The 26,716-nt window shown below is 45.5% G+C and overlaps 1 protein-coding gene across 1 annotated transcript in view; it reads right to left on the reverse strand.

Moving 5' to 3' along the window:
- C1QL4 (complement C1q like 4) overlaps positions 1-26,716 on the reverse strand; it is a 34,336-nt gene that overhangs the window by 7,349 nt on the left and 271 nt on the right. Inside the window, exon 2 of the mRNA XM_053288842.1 lies at positions 25,688-26,654. Within this exon, the coding sequence (XP_053144817.1) occupies positions 25,688-26,251 (564 nt within the window). The 5' untranslated portion in view covers positions 26,252-26,654. The remainder of the gene's footprint in view (positions 1-25,687; positions 26,655-26,716) is intronic.

Genomic DNA, 26,716 nt, shown 5'->3' on the forward strand with positions numbered 1-26,716 from the left:
GTGTCTGGTCTAAATTATGTGTGATTTTGCTCCTTTTGCATTTTTACTCTATTTTCCTGACCTCACAAAACTCTTATTCAGCTGCCCTCTCTGGTTGCAGATATTTCGTCTGGTGTTTCTTTCGGACCTATATCTCTTCTAGCAATAAGACCTAGGAAGATGCTTTCATTAAAAATTCACAGGAAGTTGAATTCTGCACTCAGTTCTTCTATACGATGTTTTTTTGAGCTGAATTGTGGAATACACAAGGCCTTGACTTTGATGGAAGCACATCTCTTTTGGCCTGCTTTCTTCCACTCGTCTTCCAAAGCTCAGCACTCCTACCACTACCCTGATGCCAGGACATACTCACAAATGAGAGGAAGGATTGCTCTGTGAATGGTAATCCTGCTAGGAACACTGCCAGTTGCAACCTGGAAGCCTGCTCATCTACCCCCCTGCCCTTTTGGTACTGTCACCGAGAACCACACTGCTTTTTAAAAGCATAGTAAATAGGTGGAGTGCCTTCCCCCTGTTCAAAAAAGCATGAAACAACACAAATATTTTCCAGGTAGGAGTCATCAGTGCAGTACTTCTATTTTGAGCACAATGAAAGTACACACCTGCTCTTGTGGAAACAATTTTAGTTTTTAATTGTTTCATAGTTCATCTCCAGTCACATAGCTCAGGTGATTATCTGTGTTGTACTGCAAAATAAAACTAGTAGGCACTATAAATGTCTGAATACATGTATTCAGTTACTTAGACATTAATTTTGGATTTATGGTTGGGGCCCTTTTGGTCTGTGATGAGTGAATGTTGCTCAGAATTCCTTTTAAAAGTCTCTAGAGAACCATGCCAACTAAATGCTTGGTCTGTGGTAGCAACTGAGGAGCAAGCACTAGCGGTGTGCACGAATCAAATTCTGCTATTCGATTCAAGGTTGAATTGAATTACAGAACCATTGAATTGATTCGTCAAGAAGAGCTGCCTTGGCTGGTTGTCTCAACTAATCACCCTTGAATCGCCTGAATCATTTCGGGTGATTTGAACACCATTTTGAGGACCATTTTCCTGGAAAAACAAGCTCAAAATTGTGCTTTTTCCAGGGGACAGCTGGTTTACCAATAGGGGTCAATGGGTAGACCAGTCCTCCGAGGTGGGTAGACGTGCTGGAGGGCTGGTCTACCTACCGACCCCAATTGGTAGACCAGCTCTCTTGTTTTTCTGGGGAGAGCTGGTCTGCCAATTGGGGTTGTCGTGTAGACCAGCCCTCCGCTTGGAACTTGGCACGTCTGCCCACCTCAGAGGACTGGTCTACTTGCCAACCCCAATTGATAGATCACCTCTCCCTGGGGAAAAACACACAATTTGTATGGCCTGTTTCCCCAGCAAAATGGGCCTCAAAATGGTATTTGAATCACCTATATTTATTTGGGTCAAATTAAGGGTGATTTGCTTGGACCCCGAAGTGGGCCCTCTCTTTTTAGGACAATTGGATTTGAGGTCGAATCTGTGAATTGCCCCCAATCCAGCCCCAATCAATTTGACCTCAAATCAAAGTGCACACCCCAGCGAGCACCATCCTGGAGCCTGATTAGCACCATCGAGATTAGCAATACCTGCACAAAGCCTGTGCTTATTGGAAGCGCAGGTGATGTGCTTATTGGGAGCGCTAGTAAGAGTAGCTGTGCACCCAGTGGTGTCTGCACTCTGCACCTAAGCAAGCAGAACATTGCAACCTAGAGAAATTATGCAAAGACAGCAAACATACATAATCTGCTGTGTTAGCCATAGAGAGAGACAAGAAGCAAAGTCTGAGCATGGGAATTCCTTCTCAATGGCATTCTGAAATATTGTGCATTTTCAAGCTTACCTCCTCTGCCGTATGGGCTAGACATTGTATTTTAGCAACACAAAACATTAAAACTGAAATTCTCAGGATACGGTATTCTGTACCAGGTACAACGTTCTGTAGCTGTATGGTGTGATCATAGACCTATGGAACAAAATCAGCTCTGAACATACCAAGCAGCTATTAAAGAAGGAGAAGTGAAGAATAATTGTAGATTGATGATGGAAAGCAGTGGCTCACAGACAAAGCCGGGACTAGCTCAGAGACATCTGCTTGCACATCCTAAATGGCCATTATTTCTACCCCATGTATCCAAAGCACATCCAGTCCCTTTGGTCTTTGGGGCTTCCGCCTGAGGCCTTTTGTCTACAACGGGCTGCAAATCCAAAGCCAGCCTGACATCCCTTATTTCAGCCCCAAATTATCTTCCCTTATGGGACCCCATTTGTCCCTTATTTTCAGAGAACGGGAAGAACCTTTGGCACGGATCAAACCAGTTATTTTCATTAATAACAAAATAGAAGTGACGATTCTGTTCAATATTCACAGAAAAATATAATCCAAATAAATTATTTTTTACCATATGTCAGATGAGGTTATCATTCAGTGCATGCTGCTGATTCACCTACCACCACCAGCAGCACTACTACTACAAGTTCTCCCTCTGTCTGTGCCTTTAAAGGCTGCCGCTGCTGCTGTACACATTTCAACTCCTTTCCCTTCTCCCTTTCTACCAGAGTACTCTGTGTTCTGAAAGCCTAATGGTGCAGCAGGGAAATAACTTGCCTAGGGAGCAAGAGGTTGCTGGTTCAAATCCCCACTGGTATGTTCCCCAAACTATGGGAAACATCTATATCAGGCAGCAGTGATATAGGAAGATGCTGAAAGGCATCATCTCATACTGCGCAGGAGATGGCAATGGTAAGCCCCTCCTGCCTTCTACCAATGAAAACCACAGGACTCTGTGGTTGCCAGGAGTCGACACCAACTCGACGGCACAACTCTGTGTTCTGGTGGGCTACAGCTAGAGCTGCCAGTAGTCCCATATTGGGGACATTAACAACAACGTTAACATTATAAATGACTGGCTAACTTGGCATTCTCCAGGTATCAGGATCATGAAAACCATGCAAACGATGACTACTAGACAGTGCTCGTGTGTGAAACCTATAATTGATAGTGGATAACAATGCTTCCCTTTCTAGAAAACAAAATTACATCACATCCAGCTTGGCTAACCATGGTTATATCAACAAGAAGAGGAGAAGCAATCTAAGTTGTAACTAGTTTACATTGAAAGTGGTTAAAATAGACACAGCACTGCTACTCAGGCTCCCCCTGTTGGAGATGAACCTCCAGTGCATCGACCTTTTGCACCAACTGTTCTAATGACCACTAGGGGCATTGAGAGTAGAGACAGTGAGTCAGGGTCTCCCTATCTGTCCCTGCTCTATGACCCCTGAACTGACTCTGCAGCACTTCCTGTGCTGAGTCACAATCCTTCCTTTCCTCCTAGAGAGCAGATGGAAACATCTCTCTCTCTCCTTACGTATCCACTATGTAGTCCTTTAGATTAGAGATAGGTCTTTCCTGTCTAAGTGTATTTAACCAATAAATGTTTAGTGTTTAGTCATACAAGGATCTCCATGTGTTTTCTCTAAATAGCTGCAATATCCAAACCATCCTCTGCTACCTACTCTGTAACTGGAGTTTGTGCTCATTCCTTAGTGCTCTGCTGTTTTACCTATTGTGGGTAAAAATCTAACAACAACCTCTAACACCCCCACTCGTGGCCTTTATTCAGACAATGGAATGTTGGCATCCAAACACATCGGCACAAGATTTCTCGGGCAGCGATTAACTGCTTAATTCTGACCAATGTGGTTTGCAGTTCACATAACACATGAATCTAAGCAAAAATCTGCTTTAAGCCTCATGTGTGCAAATGTCCTCCTGCTGTAACCCTGTGCACTCTCAGTTCCCACTGAACTGAGTAGGACTTTCTTCTGAATAAGCACCCATAGGACTGGGCTATGGGTCTGTTAAAGGATCTCCTTTGGGGCTGTAAGAGGAGACAAGCTTTTCACTTGTGCCTTCTTGAACAGAGAATACTGTTCTGAAATCTCTTTCGGAGGCAGGTAGGATATTTGGTAACATTTGCCCAAGAGTCTGCGGTGCCTGAGGGTAGTTTGTGCCTTGCTAGCATTTCCGGGTTGCCTCTTCCCCATAAGCTCTGATGAGGCCTTAAAGTTTATAATGATGCACAGTGATCTGTTCTTTCTTCTCCTAGAGAAATGACGGGAAGCCTTCATTCAGCAGATGCATGCATTGTGTGAGCAGTGTGCCCAACTCCTATGAACTCCTATGAGTCTCTCCTGGACTTGGAGAGTCATTCGGAAGAAAGATTAAAATGACCAGGACTGTTTACTTAAGTGAGAAGGCAATTAAGAGGAGACTTGATCATAGTCTATAAAATTCACAGAAAGAAATAAAAAAGCACCTTGCTCTGAGCACAAGTTACGCTTGCTCACGTTCCACAAACGGCAGCAAGAATGAAAAATTGTGATTAGGGTTATTTACATCCCTTTGAGACTTCTTCTATAACATGGCTCACAAATTCTGTGCAAGCTTTTGTTTTAAAAGCCGCCCCCCCGCCCCGTTTTTTAAAAATGTGCACGATCCATGTCACTGTGCTAGCTTTTGTTTCACAGCTAGATAATTCCATCAGAGAGCAGGGCAGAGTTAAGGTGACACATGTCTTTGCAAGAAAGTAGGTCAGTAGGCTGGAACTGCAGTAGCAGGGGATGGGAGGGAGACACTGTCCCAAACTGGGATCTCTGACCAGGAGGTGTTAAAGCAGGAGCATAGCTAGAGGAGAGAGGGCCTGTCTTCACCCCCTCCCCAGTGGCCCCTCGGAGTGAGGCATATAATGAAGGAAATAGGGAGGGGTGGAGCTAGGGGGCCCTCAGGAGCTAGTGGGGCTGGGCAGGTTCTTTGAACCCCTCCACTCAGTTATAACTACACTCCTGTGTTAAAGCATCCATCATATTTTCTGGATCTGAAATTTAGCTACACAACAAGGAGAGGGGGTTTCCCAGGATGGGAAGATGAGGAGAAGATGGCCCCATATGAAGAGGGGCCTGGCTGGGAGGGCGAAGGGAGGCTGACATTGCAATACTGGAGCTTCTGGGAGGTGTAGGAAGAAAGTGTGGGTAATCCTGGAGATGTGGGAATATATTATGAGAGTCCTTTATGGAGGTGCAGCTGACCTTTGCTGCTTAAAGAAGGTATCTAAATATTTTTTACTGCATGCAACCACCATGGCATAACTATGGGAAAATTTGAGGGTTTGCTTCTCTTGACTGTTAATTGGCTTACACATGTAGTGTAACTGAGACAACAAAATGTTTGGTTCCTCTAAGCATTTTGATAGAAACTTGGTTCAGAATTATCTGGCTTTATATGTTTTGTTTGTGTCTCTTCCTCTCACAAGCTCTCTCACACACAGAGACAAGCCCTATGAAATCTGAAAAGAAATGTCAAGAAGAAAAACCTTGAATTAACCTGATGGGTGTTGGGAAATGCTGTGCAGGAGTAGTTATTTTTTTCTCCTCCTCCTTTGTTATTTCATTACATGAAACTTAATTAATGCATGTTGTGTTAGTTCTGTGTAATGGAATTACATCTGCGTTATTAATCATTGCAGTCATACAGCGTGATATGCTGCTTTGCTCTTTTTTTCCACACGGACAACACAGCTGAACTTTGGCGATCAACCTGCTGAAGATCCAAGTGTGCAGAGAGACAAGTATGCCCATATGCCTCTTGTACTTTCCCACCTCTCTCTAAACAGATACGTGCACACAGAGAGGTATGATCTTCATTCTCTTCAAGTACACCCATGCTTGGGATTCACATGCACATCTGCCTCCTCCTTCTTTCCCATCAGCGTTCAGTACTGGCCCCATTTGTATTTCTGCCCTGAAAATGTGCGTGCGGATAAGGTAAAATGCATATTTTTGTTCCATGAAAACTGTAATATGAATAAAAGAGAAAATTAGCTCCACTCTGTTACAGCTTTTGTGCATGTTTTTAAACACGCAGTACTGTATAAAAGTGTCATGTGAGTAATTAATAATACTGGTCTTGACCTAAATCTGATAGTATTTTCAGAATTCAGGGTGGAAGATGTTATGGTTGTGTTTCTTCTAACTGTTCCCGATCCAAAAATACGACAACCTTGGGCTGGGTCTGGTTTAAAAATTGAATGGAATAGACAGGCACCGAAAGTGACTAGTCACCTGTGAAGGGTGGAAAGAGGGATCCAGGGGGCTTATGAATTGCTGGTGAGAGCTGTCTCCGGTGACCCTAGAATGTGGGTGGAGGAAAAAAGAATTGCAGCCGCTTCTCACTGGTGGAATGATGCCGCTGTGCCACTGAACACAGGCATTTGAATTCAGATCAAGGGCAGGACAGACTGATTTAATTCAAAGTGATTTAACTGTCTAGAAAAGAAGACAGATTTTAAATCAATGTCTCTATTGTATAATCCACATAATCCTGAACAGGGATGCAAACTCCTCAGTCACTATAACAATTAAAACATACTGGCTTACAAAAAAATAACACCTTTAAGCAACACCTAGGAGTGTAATCCATGTGCCTTTGGCACTACGGAATTCTCTGCTTAGAGACAAGATGGGCAATTGTGAAATTAATGGATTTCTGTTTGGTTTTCTCTGTACACATGCAAGGCTACAGAACAAGCACAGGTGTCCACAGGAATGCCATCTTTATCATAGTTGGCCGTGGTGGTGGTGGTGGTGGTGGTGAACTTCCCTTGGTATTAATGGGAACATCTTCTTGGCCAATAGCTGCAGGGACCCCATGGGGGTTCAGTTGAAGCCCTCTTCCTCATGGTCCAATCCAGTCTATATTTAATATTAAAATAACAAGCATGGACTTGCAAAGTACATACTTAAAAGTAATGTCTTTTTTGACCCTTAGAAGATATTTCCCCCTATGGTTTGTCCTCTTACATAGAAAAGTAAACTTTAATATATTTCATAGAGGGCTATGGATTTAATTCTTCAAAGTTGTGCAGATGTTAAGGTGTTGACCTGTATTAAAGTTGTATTTTGTGTTAAATCAGGTGTTGTTGTTTTTAGAGACACAATATAACTCCCCCCCAAGTTAAAAATATGATTTATATTGTAAAACATTGTGTTTAATTTGTTTTGGGAAACCACTGTTTTTCTTCCATTCTGTTTATAAGAAGAAAAATAATTGTTTGGTCCCCTCATGATTGAAGATGGCAATGTCACTTTAAATCACCCTGCCCGCCTGCCCCTACTACAACCCGCTATGCGGGTTGTATGTAAGGTCCAAGGGGCCAGTGGCAGCCCCATCAACCCTACGTGTGTCTCTCTGACTAATTGGGCCTCTGTGAGGCTTAGGCCAAAGCTGAATACTCTGCACGCTCCCTTTGGCACCATGCAGAGACTACCATTCTCTCACCCTGTACAGTGTTGAGCTTTGCTCAGTACTGAGGGGGTTCCTTAACAGAAGAGCTCTCTTGAGCCCTGCACCTTTTTGGAAGACCATGCACAGCCTGCTGGGAAGTGTAGCCCTTCCCAGTGTTTTCCTCCTAGGAGTGGGCTCCATCTCTCTTAAAGGGCCCTCCCAGTGCTGAGAAAAATGCAGGACTATGTGGAGGTCAGTACAGTGGGAAATGGTTCTCACATTGAAGGGTTTTTCCAAAGTGCCGCCACCCCCCTTGAAAAATAATGAAGATCACCGCTTACACCCATCTCTGAACATGCTTGTTTTTTGGAAATTGGTCACGATCATTTAGAAAACGGACAAAGTTCTTTTTCTTCAAGGGAGCCGTTGAAGTAACCAAGATCCACCCCCTTGTTCTCGCATTTCGCAAGGGCTGATCAGCACTCTCCATTCTTCCATTTAGCCCAAGGGACTGTTAGGCTGGGCAGAGAAAATGTCACACTATGGCACCACATGTAGAATAATATGAAGAGATCTTAAAAGGCCAACTCATCTAACCCCCTGCTTTGGTCAGGATCATTTCCCTGCATGAAATTCCTGCACCCACCCTACCCCTGCCACAAGCATAGAGGAGGTTTATTTCAGAAAACATCCTGCAGGGCAAAGAGCTCCAGATGGCTCAGACAAGTGAGCCATGCTACAAGATACTGAAGAATGCACATGCTTTCTTCCTGCCATGATGTCACTTCCACTCACTTCAATTTCCCCTTCGCCCAGATGCCCAGAGGCGTAACGGGGGGAAACGGCGCCCAGGGCAAGCTCTGCCCCTGAAATTGCACCCTCCCCCCACCCCATGCCCCCCCATACCTGCGCCCCCCTGGCCGGAGTGAGCGCGGCGGAGGCAGATCGCGCGTCGGTGGTGGGCGGTGGGGGGAGTGAGCGCGGCGGTGGCGGGCGACGGTGGATCGCCGAGTGCGGCGGTGGCGGGTGGCGGCGGATCGCCGAGTGCAGCAGAGTGACGCCGAGGTCTGCTGTCTGGCCCGGCCTCGCTTCCCAACTGCGAGGCGCGCCTGCGCAGTTGGGAAGCGACGCCGGGCCAGACGGCAGGCCTCGGCGTCGCTCTGCTGCACTCAGCGATCCGCCGCTGCCTGCCACACTCGGTGATCCGCCGCCGCCCGCCGCCGCCGCACTCGGTGATCCGCCGCCGCCCGCCACCCTCGGCGATCCGCCGCCGCCCGCCACCGCCACGCTCACTCCCGCCGCTGCCCGCCACTGACGCGCGATCCGGGGGAGTTGGGGGGGCATGCCACTTTTTGGTGCCCCCCCACATGGCCCACCAGAGTGGCACCCAGGGCACGTGCCCTGCCTGCCCCCCTATCGTTATGCCCCTGCAGATGCCTCATTGCCAGCTGAAGTTAGGTTCCTTTTAGAGCAGGTCTGCAACAGCAGGGAAGCGACAGCAAGAAAGAGGGTATGGCATGCCCTCACCTCCTGCATGTGGGCTTCTCGGGGGCATCTGGTGGGCCACTGTTTGAAACAGGATGCTGGACTGGATGGGCCTTGGGCCTGATGCAGCAGCAGAGCTGCTCTTATGTTCTTAACCCTAGCCCTCCTCCAGATGTTTTTGGACTACAACTCTCATCATCCTCAGCCACAGTGGCCAATAGATAGCCGTTATGGGAGCTGTAGCCCAACCCTTGCAGGAGGGCCGAAGTTGTGCAGCCCCATTTTAGAGGTAGCGTTTTAGGGGTGATCAGTGCTCTGACTCAGATTGATTGAGTGCCGACAAGTCGGTGCCGACCCTTAGCGACCACATAGACAGATTCTCTCCAAGATAATCTGTCTTCAACTTGGCCTTTAAAGTTGAAGACTCAGAGTACTGGTCCCCTATAATCCACACATCCAGGGAAGGTGCTGGTCTCCATGCTGATAGGTGCTAGTCCACATGAACTAGGAGGATTATTAGTGTAGGAGGCACCGCTAGAGATGCACCAAAGTAACAATGTTAAACCCCTGCAACAGGAATTGCTATTTATTTGAGATAACTCAAATAACTGATTGGGAGCTACCATTGCTACTTGGAGCAATATCTGCAAATGCTCCTGCAACCTGATCCTATTTGAGTTTATCTTGAAGTAACCCAGTGATGACATTCTTTAATATTGTGTATTGGATTGCACCCTTCCCCTCTTGAATTTAAATATTCAGCTGTGTTGCAGAAACCTGTGCTCACCTTGGGCAAGTCCCTTAATCCTACCTTCCCTTTCAGTGGCACAGCTCTCAGGGAAAGACATCGTGCCCCCTGCTTCACCGTGTGTGTGGAGGACAGATGTGCCAATGATGTGGGCATTCAGAGGCGACAGTGACAGCATCCAGGTAATAAAGTCCTTAGATAGACAGATCAAAAGAGGCCAGCAGCAGCAGGCCTCTCCAAACAAATCTCTGACAATAGAGTGAGCTCTTACATGGATCAAGCTGTCACCAGGGGTGATGAAATGCTGCCTGTGCCAACAAAGAGAGGGATCAACCTGCCATGTGGGGCTTATTCTGGGGTTATAAACATAGGGCAGCCACCACTGGGTGAGAGACAGGATTTAACGGAGAATCTGCCGTGTCCCCAGGATGCTGGTTCAGATTCTGCTTGGGGAATTTGCTTTCTGTTCTCTGGTCTTTGTGAAATTGACTAAAAATCCCCAACAGCCCCTCCCCCCGGAATCTTTTGTTTGTTTTCCCTTTCTCCTACATGTGCTAGAAAAAGACCCTAACATAAAAACACCAGCCGTTTTCTTCCTAGAGCTGGTTGATTAGAGTGCCGCTAGTGCTGCTTGAACCCTCCAAATAAAATAAGTTGGAAAAAGGATAAGAAAGTGTTGATTTTGGGGTGGTGGTGGTGGTGGAGGAGGGTTTTTAAAAATTATTCTTTAACACACAGCTAGGAAATAATAGTGTACACACAATTTTGAATTGGAGTATCTCCTTTTGAGAAATGCAGGGTTAAGAACGTAGGAAGCTGCCTCCTACTGAGTCAGGCCATTGGTCCGTCTAGCTCAGTACTGCTGATTGTTGTTGTACTGTACCACTTTTCAACAGATGAGCTGAGTTCTCAGTTTACATAAAAAAAGAATAATGAGCAATTTATTGCCTGACCCCAAAGGCTCACAGTAAAGTTCCTTAGCTAACTGCTAACTTCTCACTGCTGGCACCACCATCACCATCACCACACGAAGCGGCGCCTGCCGGGCCCACCTCTCCTTGCTCCTGCATCACATGGCTCTGCAACCTGCCACTGAAGCAGGACCTCCATGCTGGCTTCCCCATTGGATGGTCGGTCAGTAGGAAGGGGCAGGAGAAGGAAGAAGAAGAGAAGCTGCTCATGAGCGCAAAGTGTTCTGAGCCAACAAAATGTTCTAGGTGCTCCCCAGAACTTCGGACACCACAACACATGCAGAAAAAGTTGTCTGGTGCCCAAAATAGTTTCTGTCTATATTCTAATTCTCTTAAGCATAGCCGTGGCTAATCCCATGTGTGGTCGCTCTTGCAAGAGTTTGGAGAGCTGCCGGAGAGCCAAGGGACGGGTGGGAGGGAGGAAAATGGCGGCTGTGGCCAGTGAAGAAAACACCGGCCGGCCAGAAAAGGGGGGGGGGATGGCGTGAGAAGAAGCTGGCCTACCCACCAGCCAGAAAGCGGTGGGAGGGGGGAGAGAAGAAGCCAGCACCTGGCTGGCCAGAATGTGGCGGGTGGGCCTGCTGGCCAAAAAAGGGGGGGGGCGGCAGTGGGAGGGAGGGAGAAGAAGCCCACCTGCCAGCCAGCCCACCAGAAAGCGGGGTGGGGTGGGGTGAAGAAGCCGGTGCCTGGCCGGCCAGAAAGCAGCGGGCTGGGGGGGGAGGAGGAAAAGGCGGTCTGCAGGCTGGCAGGGGAAGGTGGCGGTGGGTTGGCCAGCCGGAGGCACAGATGCTGTGCACCGGGCCCAGCTAGTTCCTCCTAATGCAAAAAAAGTCACATGGTCCCCAGAATAGTTGCATGTCCTCTGTAAACATCCCTAATCTCTAGCAGCTTTAAAAAAGTGTCTATAGACTCATCTTTTTACCCAGACCTTCTAGCTTTTTAGCTTTTTAACTTCTGAAATTTTTAAATTTTGGATTGTTTATTGATTGGTTTTAAACGGTTTTTAGTATTTAATTGATTTTAATGTTTTGTTTTTGTTTGTTGTGAACCGCCCTGAGACCTTGGGTTGGGCGGTATAAAAATGGGCTAAACAAATAAATAAATAATTGACAACCCTGGGAGCAAGGGGGCCCTCTCTGGGGATCCGATGTAGGGCAAGGACCTCACGCTTGGGAAGAGCACATACGGCTTGCCTCCACTTACAGTTACCTGTATATTTGAGACTGAAGCATGTGACAAACAGGCCATGAGTCTTCACTGCTCTCTTCCAAAGGAAGTTGAATCTGGGTAGTCCTGTCCATGGCACTTTCACTGCTTGGAAGAATACGTTGCTTATTTCCTGCACAGTCACAGTTGATAACTTTTTAGACTGCGAGTCTTTGGGGACAGGCAATCAATTGCTTATTATTCTTTTTTTAATGCAAACTGAGAACTCAACTCATCTGTTGAAAAGTGGTACAGTGTAACAACAACGATTGCAGAGCAGGTGTCCCTCCACCACTGAACCACTACGGCCCACAGCCACCCCTTTTCTTTATTCAGTGCCATTCAAACGCAGGCACACAAAATGGTTTGGAACGCAGGTGCTTACACCATACAAACAGAGTTCACACACCAGGTTGTACTGCTGACTTCCAAACTCATCTTTGCACACCCTAACACAGAAACGGAGGCCACACGACCCTATGATGCGTATGCAAGGCAAGCACATCCATTGGCACTGACATGCAGAAAAGGACTGCGCCCGCTGCCTTGCCCAAGACACCTGTGATGTCCATTTAACAAGCTAGCAACACACACGACTTGATACTGCTGAAATCAAACCTAGATGAGCTCTTGCACCCTCACTCACAGACCTGTGTGCCCTGCCTTATAACATGTAAACGAGCTCACATATAGGACGGTTGGAACAAAAGACATTTTCTGTGAACACACACACATCCATACAGCACAGAAATGTCTCCCTTGACCTCTCTTCCCTTTCCATCCCTTTTTCCCGTTTCTGTTGTGTGCTAGATTGTAAGTCTGTGGTCAAGGCCTGTGTCATGTTTTAAATATATGCATCACTGAGAAAATGTTAGGTGCCGGATAATAATATCTCACTGGAAGGAACTCTAAAAGAGCTCAGATAGCAATAGCAATAGCAATAGCACTTACATTTATATACCGCTTTATAGCCGGAGCTCTCTAAGCGGTTTACAGTGATTTAGCATATTGCCCCCAACATTCTGGGTACTCATTTTACCAACCTCGGAAGGATGGAAGGCTGAGTCAACCTTGAGCCCCTGGTCAGGATCGAACTTGTAACCTTCTGGTTACAGGGCAGCAGTTTTTACCACTGCGCCACCAGATGCATCAATGGATGTACTCACTGTCTTAATTGTTCTCATAGAGCCAAATGGGGAAATTGAACAGACATATGATGAGAAGGGGAGTGATTTCTAGACACTGGGAATAGGGCTCCTCCTGGCTTTAGTTGTTCTACTTCCTCCTAAGACCTTATTTGCTGGAATTATATTAGCCAGAAGACTTCTGCACATTTAGTCCAGAATGGCAACTCATTCCTCAGAGGAATGGCTCTTCTTTCCTCACTACCGCCACCTGATCAGCCTCAACTAGAGTTCAGAGAGAGGGAGGGAGGGAGGGAGGGTTGGTATCTTCTTTAGAATGGACCAGGAGGCTTTACACACAGGGCTTCTGCCCCGAATCTCCTTCAGAAGAGAGTGTGTGCGTTCACACACCAGCCAAATATACCTCAAAATCCCTTTGAGATTCTTGGACCCACTCCACACACAAACTGGGCTTTGTGATGCGAATTCTAGCTCATCTCGACGTATGTCCAGGTTTGTAAAATGCTGGTTTTAAGCTACTTTTTCTGAAAATGCCAGAGCAAATGGGAGAGGCACTGATGTAGAATCATTAACGTAAGAGGCATGCTCTCTTCAGAAGTGCAGATCTATCTCTGGAGGAGCTTTCTCTCTCCCCACCCTCTCATTGACTAGAAGGAAAACATGGAGCATGCCATGTGGACTTGTTTCAAAAGAAAACTGAGAGCAGAAGGGAGGGGCCGCTTCCCTCAATGCCGCGAGTGTACTTCGAAGTGGCTTCGCTCAACATTTACCACAAAGCCTGAAGCCAAGTGCGAATAACTCCTTGGGTGGCTAAGAGGGGACAGTGAAGACTGTTAGCAACAACTAGGGGGTGCATAAAGTGAGGCACATTGTCAGAGATGCTTGATGATCAATGACTTCCATACAGCACTAGCCTGGAGTATGCCTCAAGGCCTGGATGCCAATGTATTCAACTGAGATCTGCTTTGCTGATGAGTGGGTGGAGAGAATGCTGTGCCAGACAGGTGGAAACACAAGATATGGCCTCAAGTCTGATGAAGGTGGTAGATGGGGAACAAGAAGAGGCATGCTGGAGATTGGAGGTGGCAGGTTATGAGGAGCACTGGGAAACTGGGTGGGGCAGGATCTTCTCAGTCCTGGGGCCCAGATTTGAAAACTCCTTCCCCTAGGAGGCCCACCTGGCCTCTTCCTTATCAGCCTTTTGTAAGCTAGTGCAGATCACTGTATTACAGCAGGCTCAGGCAGACCCCAAGATTGTCTGCCCGCTGCCCGCTTGACAAGGTCATCTGAGGGGTCTCTGCTCCGGGAGCCAACAATGAGGGAGGCTCGTCTGTCGTGCACTTGGGACAGGGCCTTCTCTGTTGCTGCCCCCAGACTTTGGAATGCTCTCCCAGTGGCCATTTGCTCCTCTGACTCCATCACAGTTTTTAGAAAGCTTGCTAAATCTTGGCTTTTTATCCAGGCCTTGACATGATTGTTTTATTGCTGCTGAGTGTTTTACTCACGTATAGTTTTTATGTTTGTATTTTATAGATTTTAAATTAGATTGGTTTTGTATTTTTAGCTTAATATTTTTATTGTCATTTTTATTGTATGTTTTTTAACTTTTGTAAACCGCCTTGGGATTGTTTTTTATGAAAGGCGGTATATAAATGTAACAATAAATAAATAAATAAAAATTCTTCTGCCTGAAGAAAGGTGCCAATTGCTACCCCTACCCCTTATCCGTAGCCACCCCCGGCACCTTACTTGGCATGCCATGGTGACTGCCACTCACCCAGGCATGATGGGCAAACAGCTGTTGCAACTGCTCCTTCTTCAGTGTGGAATGTGAAAAGGAGGAGCGGGAAGGAGCAGGAGAGATATCAAAGAGATAAAAGAAACAGCTTGAAATAAGTTATATTTTCTATTTTTTTAAAAAATGGAGCGATAGGTAAGGAGAGCTGGGTGCCCAAGCCAAGTGTGTATGTCCTGTGAAAACATTAGTGTTTTTGTAAGTTAGGCCTGGTTCAAAATGCAAGATTATCATTTGATTTTCTACACTTATTTACTGTACACTTGTTGACCGGCAGATGACTGTTTCAGGGGATGTGAAGCTATATGATAGCTCTGTGTTAAGTGATTATTTAATGGGTCATCACACATCTGAGGCCCATTCACGTGTTATGTTCAACACTCGTACACTGAGTGTACAGTGTATTCAGATACAGATCTGTACACAGGTGTAGTCTTTCACATGTTATGCTGGATGCAGGTTCAGAAGTACACTTCCTATCTGCAATGTGCATTTGAAGGGCTGTATCCAGGTTCTCTCTTAAAACGAACACAGGTACTGTCGTTCACACAAACATGTGTACGAGTGTACAGACGTCTGTATACTCGTAAAGCATAATGTCTGAATCGGACTTTGATGTTGCAGTAGTCAACTGATGAATATGCATCTGTGAATAAACCTTTCATGCCTGCACTATGAGAGTTTATGGAGCAGGATATTTTAAGCCACATTTTTTTACCATTCTTTTTCAAAAAAGGAATAAACCATGGGAGCAGGGGCGTAGCTAGGGGAGAAGGGGCCTGTGTTTGCCCTTCTCCCAGGTGGCCCCTCAGAGTGAGGGAGATAATGAAGAAAATAGGGAGATGTAGAGCTGGGGGGGGGCCCTCAGGAGCTCGGAGGTCCAGGTTCTTTGAACCCATCGGCTCAGTTCTAGCTGCACTCCTGATTGGGAGCTAGTAATCAGTTAGGTGTATGCATTCCCTTTGTTTTCTGTTTTAAATTTTGATTTTTGTTTGCTTTCAATTTATTTTCATCCCATTTCTTTATGGAATGCATATGCCTCAGTAGCATCTGCCATATGATGAGGAGGAAATTTTTACAAAACACTTGCACTCAGCTGACCCTCTCCCATTCTCCTGCCCTTTCTTGCCCTTGCTGGCCCCCACATTTTACCACTTTAAACAAACCAGGCTGCCAATGGGATGCAGATATGAAGTAATATAGTATATTGCTATTTAGTTGTATGTTGCACCATATATTTATATATTTATATTTATATATTCGGTTTCTATACCGCCCTTCCAAAAATGGCTCAGAGCGGTTTACACAGAGAAATAACAAATAAGTAGGATGGCTCCCTGTCCTAAAGAGCTCACAGTCTTGTGAAGAGGGGATTTATAAATGGTACAAATAAAATGTGGGCATGGTTTTGCTTGGCTGGTAGAGTTGGGAGGAGGGCAATTTCCCCCCTTGGCACAATTTTTGAACTGGATTTGGCTGAGAATATTCTGCACATGGAAGGATCCTCTGACTTTGGAACAATCAGAGGTATTAGAGCAGCAGCAGGAGACTCTGTGTGCGCATGCAATTGTCATCTATCCCCATGAAACTAGTCCTCCTGACCTCAGGGCTCTGAGCCAGCCAGGAATGTGTGGGCTGTTGGCTGCCAACAGAGAAGAGCGCCCCCTGCTGATCTGCCAGAGTTCTCCTTAGTGGCCTCCTGTCCAACTAGTGAGGCTGCTAAGCTTGGATGAGCTGACAGGATCACAGCCTGAGCTGGCAGGGCTGCATCCGATGAGGGTGTTTATGACAGTGTGTCTGAGAGCAGCCCAGCGCCCAGGAATGTATATGTGTTTTTAAAATGACTCTGGAGAGAAGTCGAAAGGAATTGCTGTCTGTTGATGAACTGACCGTAATTCCTGTAGCGTTTTTTCTCACACATGCTGAGTGAAGGATGCAGACTTGGGGATGCTCTTGAGGGGAGATTTCAATTAGAATTGGACACTTTGGGGCGCCGAAGGCGAGGGGGGAGTGGAAAAATAAAATATGAGCATAACAGAAGCACATTTGGTATCCACCATTTCCTGATGGGCAATACTATTTGGAATATAAGGTTTGGGGTAAAGATGCCTAGATTTGAAAACTGGCTTAGCATTTAAGCTGGGCTACAGCCTAGTGGGTGGGTGCATGGGTGAAGGAGGGAGGGAAAGTGGAGTGCAAGATTCCTGCATGTGCCTTCCCCTCACATTTCGTACACAAAATGAGTATGACGTTAGAAGAGAAGGGGTGCTTGGAGCCCAGACCTGCCGGTGTAGATGTCTCTGTGTGTGAGTGATCCTAGCCCCTTGGAAGAGCAAAATGACTCGGAATTACCAACACACACCCCATTCTGGTCAGGGGCGTAACGAGGCTGGAGTGGGCCCAGAGACAAAATTTTAAAATGGGCCCCTCGCTGATACACACACACTCACTTCACATGTGACTTGCCTCTGGGGGGGCCCTCGAGGCATGGGGGCCCCCAGGCAGCCGCCTCCCCTTGCCTAATGGTAATTACGCCCCTGATTCTGGTGTTTTTCACTCCAGCCCTTGAGGGGTGGGGAGTGAGATGAGGCTGGCCTGGTGTCTCAAAGCTGGAACTGTAAGTGGTGATGAGAATAGATGGTGGTGTGGCTGCTAGCCGTCAGGAGCCCGCACGGCTGTATTTGCAATCCTGACAGAGGGGTTGTTCTCACGAGCATTCAAGCCTGGGCTTGGCTGCCTGTGAGAACTGCTGGGATCTGTGCAGATCCTGGCGGTGTTGTGGTGCTAAACCCAGCGCCGAAGCCCAGCTCTTAGCCGAGCTCTGTGCGCGATGCACTGGGGGATGTTTGGAGGCTGGGACAATGAGTCCCAGCCTTTGTTTACTCACGCTGGTCCTGACAGTGCTGGTCGTGTGGGCTCAGAGTGCTTGCCTGGGGGAAGGTAGGCTGGACCCGGTCTCCCCGCCACCACCTTTGTCGTCATGTGAATAGCCCCAGAGTGTTGCAATGCAAGGACACCCTCCGCTTCTTTTTCCATGCCTCAGTTTCTGCGTTGTGATTTTTTAGCCCACTAAGCAAAGTTCAGGTCTTTGGGGAAGAAGCTCTTGGCATTTCTGGGGAATGTGCCATTATTAAGCACTGCTTTTCAGCATCCGGCCCTACAGACTCTTTCTGGACTTTTCTGTTTTTGTCTTCTCTGTGGAGGATTTTAAGGCTCTTGGATGCAATTAAATATCAGAAGTCATGTTCCAGAAGAGTAAATCGGGGAGTTTGAATTCAGTGCTCCTGCCAGTGGTGGTGGTTAATCTTGTTTAGAATATTTCTATACTGTACTGCTTTTCAACAATAACAAAAGTTTTCAGTCATATACATACATAGCCAGAGAAATGAGAGGGTAGTTCCCTGTCCAAAAGGACTCGCAATGAAAGACAAAAAGAAAAAGACAGGCAACAGAGACACTCGCACAACAGCCACGGGAGAGATGCTAAACTGGGCTGAATAAGGACAGTTGCCCCCCTTCTGCTAAATAGAAGAGGAATCTGCCACTTTAAAAAGTGCCTCTTTACTCAGTTAGCAGAGGTCCCAGTTACGGGGCAGCTGGCTACTCATTTGGAAGGAAAAGATGTTCTGTCTCCTTAACCCTGATCAACAAAATCTGCCTCGAAATTGGACAAGAAGGTGATCTCTGGTGGCCCAGAAGTGGTACGCATACACCAGCCCTGGAAACAGTTACTACCGAGGCTAGAATGCCACCCATAATTGCTTGTGCCCGGGATGTTCCCTTACTGCTACCTGTATGTGAGCACCTTTGGCTCTGTCCACTCTCTTTCTCACTGTATTAGTAACTGTTGCAGTGCTTGCTGTTTCTTATTTATCACTTCTAGAAAACTTCCTGGAGAAGAAAGAAAGAAAAAACCCTTCCTAACATGCCTACCCCATTTAGCCTGACAACAGTCCTGTGAGGGGATGGGCTGACCAAATGAACTTCACTGAAAGGAAGAATTCAGCCCAGTCTGAGTATTCTGTGTTCTAACCCATGGCTCTGTCTGCTGCACCATACTGCTTGATCACAGAAACAGCAGTAAAGATTGTGGGGCGTATATTACCAGGATCGTACCTAGGATATTCAGAGCTGGTGTGGTTGTGTAGTGGATTGTGTACTAGACATGAACCAGAGAGAGTTAGATTCAGATTCACACTGGGTGATCTTAGGCCACCCAAGGTTTGTCTGAAAACCAGGGCTTGGTTTGGTTTTCAGACAAACCTACATCACAGGGTTGTTGCGATGATAAATTGTGAGGGTGGGGAAATAAATTTTATGCTATTTTGAGCTTAAAAAGAATAGTTCCTAGCTTGCAAGTGAGGTTTGTTTGACAGCTGACTCCTCTCTGTTTACCCACACAACTGACACAGCTGTGCAAACTTCTGACACCCATGACAGGGGACCTATTCTGAAGGGCCAATGGAGGGCTAATTCTCCATGGCCTGTTTAATCCCCACCTCCCCTTTGCTGAAGTTGCTAATTAGTTCTGTCATTGTGAACACCTTTCTCCTGCCAGGGATGTTGAGGGAGTGGGCGCCTAGATCCGAGTGAAGCTGGCTCCTCATCTGGAAGGGAAAGCTGTTTTGTTCCTTTAACTCTCATCAAATAAATCTGCTTTGGAATCCCCCAGATTGGGAGGGACATTCAGGCTTAATGCAATTTGTCCTTGGAGCCAAAAAGAGTACATCTGTGCATGTGCAGAGGAGCAAGCTGCTGCATATCTAGGATTAGTAGGAAGGTCTTGTGTGGGGACGGGTATGATTTCCAGGCATGTCTGAGGACCAGCACTGCCCTGTTTACCCAGTTCAAGGCTTGCTTGCAAGATTTCAGTCCCAGCTGACATCGCCTATTACCAGGTAAATCTCATACTTCAATCCATTCTAGAAGTGGGTGTTGAATCTGAAAGGGAATCTAAGCAGCAAAACAACAACTACTAAACACACGCAAAGCCCAGGGATAGAGGCCAAGAATATGTCCCCGGGGTGTGGGATTTGGGCCTGACAAAGTGATGGATATTGAGAGCGACTGGCCAAGGAAGGCAAGAGCCAGTTTGATCTACTTGGGAATGCTCCAGGGTTTCACTATGAGAATGGAGCTGCCATACCTCTCCCAGCCCAATGAAACAGCACCAAGAAAGGATAGCAGCTCAAATCCTTCCAAAATGTGAGGGGAGGGTACAGTTGGTTTTTAACCCCAATCAAAGGGACAGACATTTTAAAGCAGCTTTCAGTTCTGCCCAAACACTTCCTCGTCTCTGTTCCATGCACCCTCTCCCTCCTGAGCTGCCATGGGTCTCTGGGAAGCATAATTGGTCTCTGGGAAGCATAAGCTACTAGAGGAGTGGGAGTGGGGGAAATGGGCCAAGTGAGACTGAAAGAAGCAATGCTAATTTTCAGTAGTTAATTCCAACAAGTAACAGAGGCCATGCCCTTGGAAAGCTTGCTCCTTTACTCCAGATATTGGGGTCTGGATATTACAGCTTGGCAGAAGGAAGAAGAAACAGACATTGACTCACATCTAGACTAACAAAGTGTCAGGGGAAACACTGATGTAGCACCAATGCTTCTGAAGAGTTCCATATTAAGGCTGCACGGGTGAGTGTGTGTTGATGGGTGGGGGTGGTGATGAATTTTGACAGCCTCCCCTTCTTCCTAGAAGCACCCTGTCTCACCTGAAAACATGTCTCTGAGGGCTGCACAACACTCCGAGACAAATTTTTGAGTGGCACAGAGCATTTCTGGGGTGGGGGTAGGACATCAAAATTTGCACCCAACCCCACTGGACAGAGCGGAGTTAGTTAATGAAGCTGAATTGGCTGAACCCTTCAGAAGCACCATTGCTTCTCCTGTAGCACCATTGTTTTGTTTGTTAGGATGTCAGCCACTTTCACATATGTTCAAAGGCACCCTTCCATCATTTGTGCATACTGCCGGGCTAAGCCATAGCATTATAAAACAAACAAACAAACAAACAGGTCATGGAGCTAACAAGTCCTGAATATGTGTCGTGGTTAATTTTGTTAGGAATGAGATTAGTGCTAAGAACTGACTGAACTCAGGAACCCAGAAAAATATGGTGCAGAACATGGCTTGACTTGGCTTTAGAGTGTTGTGTATTTGTAGGGTCTTGTTTACTTTTGAATTACCTCTATAATGCCTTCCCCCAAGCAAATCCCCCCAAAACACCCACCACCCTCAAGCTTGCTCCGATTGCTGCTGGATTTATAGCAGCAGTTGCAAATAATATTTATTTATTCCTGCAGTGATTTTTCTATTTTTAATTCCCCGGTAAAATAAGCTACATAAATTTAAGGAAAGGGTAGGAGAAGCAGGGCGGGGGCGGGGGGAGAGAAGGCCTCTTTATTAGACAGGGAGTAAAGGTAAAGACATGGGTATTGCTCACCTCTGATCTCAATTGACAGGAGGCATTTTGGTATTAAAACTGGAATTAAAAAAAAAAAAAGGCCCTCGCTGACAAATTGACTGCAAACGGGTCTCGGGGGACGAGTTGACTGAACCAATATTACCAGGTGCCGTGTCAGTTTCTATCCTTCCCACTATTTATTATTTAATAAACAGGCAATTGTTCCTGTTCGCCAAGCACAAATTGTGAAGGTGTCGAAATCTATTTTAAAATCTCCCTGGAAGAAAAAAAATTAACCCTTCCACTCCCAACATTCATTTTTTTCCATTACACTCTATGGGGCTATTTAAGGAGGAAGGAAACCTTTATTCTAGCCTAGAAAATGCATATATACTTTAAACAAACAAACAAAGAAAAAAACCCCACAACCTCATGAAGCATAAATCATGCCAAGCATTACCTAGGGTGCTTGGATGCTTTACTCCTATCGGTGGTGGTGGCGTGTGGGGGTGACAGATATTCAGTAATATGTAAGTCGGCATTCAGATCAATAGAACGAGGCCAGTTTTACACCAATGAGGAAGAATTTATCCTTAGCAGTACTTCTGATATTCAGATATTGCTTGTAATTAATTGATTTTTTTTTTGTAAGGGAGGCAGAACTGTGATATTAACATTGAAATTACTGAAAGACTGTGTGAAATGGACTGTTTCCCCCTTTTTTTTTTAAAGTGACTGAAATCAATGGACGCAATGAGAAGCTATTGGGACTCTGAATTCCCCTTAATATTTATGTAGCAGGAAAAAGGAAGGAGAGATTCATTCTATTCCACAGTCCTCCTCTCAGAAGTAAAACAGATAATCTTGATCATTTTTGTGGAGAAACTGTCCAAAGGAATCTAGTTTAGTTAGAAAGTGGAGTTGTAATTTGAGCAATGGAAAATGAAATTGACGCTAATTGGTCTTAAAAGGGTTTAGAAAGCAGGCCCAAAGCAGGCACAGATCCACCCAGCTCCCTTGAGTCTGATTCTGCCTTGCACTTTGAGATGTCACTGGGGCTACCTGATGTGTTATGAGTTAAGAGCGGATATTGCATGTACACATCCTGTTTGAAGTGGCTATACCAGTTTCTTTCACTGTGAGTACATGCAGTGCAAGAAACCTGCATTGCTGCTTCAAACACACATAATGTACACTCTTAATCCATAATGTGTGAAGCAGCCTCCCATTCTAGTGTGAAAGTTAAAACTAGTCTAATTTTTTGCAAAATGACCGTATGAGGCAAAGGGCAGTAGAAACAGGGACTTATTGGGTTTGGCTGTTCCAAATCTTGAACAGCAGGATTATATCTGGCTATTAAAAGACTGTTGCTGATTTTAAAATGTGTGTGTATATGCACAAAACATGCGCGCACACAGACAGTCTGTCTCATCTGTCTAGAGCTATAATTTCAGCAGTTCCCAGTGTATTTTGCTGGAACTCCCAGCTAGCCCATGTAAATATTTATATTGATTCAATGAAGAGAGATGACAGATGCCTCCTCCTGAGATGTTGCTTTCATTAGTTCCGGGGGCTTGTTGAGGGATAACGGGAATGTATTTTAAATTTCAGATCAATTTCTTATTTATCGCTGATAAATTGAAAGAGTCAATGATGAGACTCTGATTTAACATCATTCATTTACTAATTAGTCCTAGGCGGGGTTTAGAAAAAAACTTTTCCAGTATTATTCAAAAGTATCCTCCTGGTGAATAGCTGAGATTCTGCTTTTAGGACATGTGCAAGATCATTTAATAAAGCAAGACATAAGTGATCATTCTTTCTACACTTTTTTAAGTAAGGGGGAAAAATGAGAGTTTCTTGAAAACTTTCCACCCCACTTGGTGGAAGTACATTTTTGTAATAAATACAAAAATGCGACCAATATCATATAAGCTTATTGAAAGCTAGCTGAGGAAGAGACAACAAAGAAGTAATGGTTCTTGATGGACAGAAGTGCTTAGATGGAGAGATATGAAGTCCTATAACATACAAGAAGATATTGCAGTATTGGTTTGCATTTGGCATTCAGTTGGGGTTTTTATAAATAACTCATAATCCAGAGATATAACAAGATTTTAAATGCAGTCTCTTTACATCTAATCCATACACACACACACACACACACACACACACACACACACACACAACATATAACTGCAGTTAGTCTCTTTAGGAAGTTTTGATAGTATGTATGCATGTGTACAAATAAGATGTATGATGAATGTTGCTTTGGCAAGTTATATATTATGTAGATATAGGTGTATATTAGTGCTAATTTTATATTAATATACAATATTTACTGCCAAAAATGGAATTAAGGCTAGATTATGAGAGATATGCATAGAATATAAAAAATGATAAACACTTTTCTTTCTGCAACAGTTCTTACTTTAATATTTTAATGCACAGCAACTACATATGTGATTGTATTTACCATTTAATGTGTTTAGCTCTGCTCATGCATTCTGATCATGTGTCTTAGGTAATAAAATAGGATTTTTTTTGTTCAATACATAATGGGTATCATTACAATGTATTCGTATATAGCATGAGTATCTTGGCAAGCACATATTGTTTATCATTCACATTTTTAAAAAACATGGAGGTATTCAGAGGTAATGGGTATACGTGATTCAACGTACATGCATGCTGCAGATACATTGTACATGTATATTTTCTTGAGCATGCAAGGGATATTTGTAGGCACACATAACTTTATAACCAATTGCACCATTTATATGCAATTCTAATAAACTAGCTTTTCTATACTATTCCTCTAATAGAAAGAAGATGATTTTGCATCTTTGACTCTGTGTGTCTCAAAAGATCCAGTCACATTATTTGCAAGAATCACACAGACTCCACTGTGTGTCCCTCATAAAGGCAAATCCTATTAAAGTTCACAAACTGGAGTCATGGTATTTAGGCAAATGTGTGTCTGAATGCGGCTGGTGGGTGTAATGTTTGTAGAAAGTTTTGATTTCTTGTTTCACTGTAAGCAGTCAGGAAAGATTTGTTTGGTTATAGTCTTTTGCAGTATAGTTTAACACTGGACTCCTGTGGGCATTATTTTAAAAGAAAGTATTCCCCTCTGCTACGAGAGAAAATATTATGTATATATGGGAAGCATGTAAATTGTGGTTTTCTCCTCAGTTTGTTTTCGTACCTTTTAGGAACTCATAACCGTTCTCCTTTATGGAATTAGGAAGGACCAAATTCAATTGCATTCCATATTGTTGCTTCTTTATATATGCAGGCTAAATATAAAAACCCTTCCTTTAAAAAACAAAAAAAGCATGAGACAAAGGAGCAGGCAGGTTATATCCCAAGACAGGTCCTAATTTAAGACCATTTTTAAACTTGACTGACAGCAGTACTAACTGAGCAAAGAGGCAACTTTTTAAAGTGGCGATTCTCTTTATTGAACAACTGGATAGGGCCCTTTATTGGACCCTATCCATCCCCAGCACAGCATCCCTCCAGTGGTTGTTGCTGGTGTTTATCTCATGTTTCTTTTTTAGACTGTGAGCCCTTTGGGGACAGGGAACTTTCTTATATATTTTTATTTCTCTGTGTATACCACTTTGGGAACTTTTGTTGAAAAGTGGTATATAAATATTCATAATCGTACTGGACTGCAAATTCAAAGTGATTTTTTTTTAATGGAAAAGGGGATGTTAAATGAATTTCAGCAGGATTCTGTGCTTGATGTGCATTTTTCAGTGGTTAAGCCTTTTCCTCCCTGTTTTTTCAAAAAGATTGCTTAATGCTAGAGTCAGTGCTCACTTATAAAGGAAAGGATTTTTAAAATACTCTGCAGCTTGTTTGATTAATAAAATGTGTAAAGCTTTCATATATATTGAAATGCTTGTATTATTTGGAATTAATTAATAGAAAGCTTGCCTGGAAAGCAGGAAATGCACATTGTCGGCAGGCATCCCATTTCCAACTTACAACATACAGTACTCTCTGCAGTTAGAGGCATTATCACCCTCTTACTACTTTCCCTAGGGGAAAAAGTTTTACTGACAAATTATTAATTGAGATTCCCTTGGGGGGAAACAGTCCCCATAGGTGAGATGGGCAGGGCCCCAAGTAGTTGATGGAGAAGTTTCTAGAGAGTAAACAAGGAGCTGATGCTTTGTATTCATAGGGCAAGGGGTAGGGGAGACAGGATGAAAGATTTTTAAGGTGAGGGGTGGAACTAGTGAGGTAAATTGGGAGGAGTCAGTCCATGAACAGGGGGAGGCTAATGAAGGTAGGTGTGGCTATTGCAGTGGGAGGGGCCAGATGTTTGAGAAGGAAGAGGGGAGTGGGTCAGTGGGTATGCTTTGTATGTGAACTGGGGTGCACTAATCAGAGGGGCTCAAGGTGGAGTGTGGGCATGGAATGCAGATGAAAGGGAGGCAGTAGCTGTTCCGTTTGCAGGTGGAATGGGCGGACACCACAGACTTTGTATGTAGTTTGGGTGGTAGAGGGCATGGCTCGCAGGTATAAGGGGAAGGGACTCTGGATTTCTAGGGGGTGGGGAGAGAGAAGGATGGTTCCAAGAGGACAAGGGAGCAAGGTGACAGAGGAGGGGCATTGCCTTACCTGCCCATTCTTCATCAGGTCTGCCCACATGCTGGTGCCATCTCCACCACGCATGAGCACATGGTAGGTGAAGAAGTAGATGCCGGGTAGAGGGCAGGTGAACTTGCCGCTTGATGGTTCGTAGTAGTTCCCTACATTGGTCACCACGTCATCAAAGCGCAGGATCTCGTACCCTTCATGTGGCTTCCTCAGTCCTGCGTAAAAGGCAATCTTGGGGCTGTAGAAGGATGGGATGTAACCCCCAGGTCCTGGCCCAGGTGGACCTGGAGGGCCTGGCCTCCCTGGCTCCCCAGCTGGACCTCTGGGCCCAGGTGGCCCCGGAGGGCCTGGTGGCCCACGGATTCCTGACTTGCCCTTCCTCCCTTGGTCTCCTTTCCCTCCAGACACGTAAGGAGGCGGTGAGATGACGGCCAACTCCTGGCTTGCCTCAGCTGAAGCTGCCCCATGGGTTTGGGGTGTGTAGGGGTCACAGACCATCCGACAGCTGCCCAGCATCTCGTAGTGGGAAGTGGTTTTGGAGCTGTGCACCAGCAAAGGGATAGCCACCAGGAGAACCAGCACCATGGCCACCCCGATGGCGGCCCCGATGACCCGTTTTTTGCGGCTCAGCCTGGAGGCTGCCAGGGTTAAGAAATCGTCTTCACTTTTGGACGTAATGGTGGAAGTTTCTCTGGAGTTGACAACCACCCGGATGGAGGTCCCAACTTCTGTGCCCTTGGAGGGATGCTCCACTGCGATGCCTGTCCTTGAAAAGCACTTGTTGACTTGGAAAGCAAACTCTGCCTCAAGTTGCCTGGCTGTGCTGCTTTCTCTCTGCTTCCTCCACAAGAGATTTGCTCCCTCTTACAGTAGACACTTTGGCTCGCTCAGACTTCACTGAGAACAGCAGCAGGAGCGGCAGCGGCAGCACCAACAGCAGCAGCAGCAGCAGGAGGAGGAAGAAGAGATGTGTTAGAGGTGGAGATGGCTAGAGAGAGAGAGAGAGAGAGAGAGAGTGTGTGTGTAATTTGCCTTCTTTTCTCTTCTCCA

Source organism: Hemicordylus capensis, chromosome 2, assembly GCF_027244095.1.
Source record: "Hemicordylus capensis ecotype Gifberg chromosome 2, rHemCap1.1.pri, whole genome shotgun sequence".
In the NCBI taxonomy this organism is placed as follows: Eukaryota; Metazoa; Chordata; class Lepidosauria; order Squamata; family Cordylidae; genus Hemicordylus; species Hemicordylus capensis.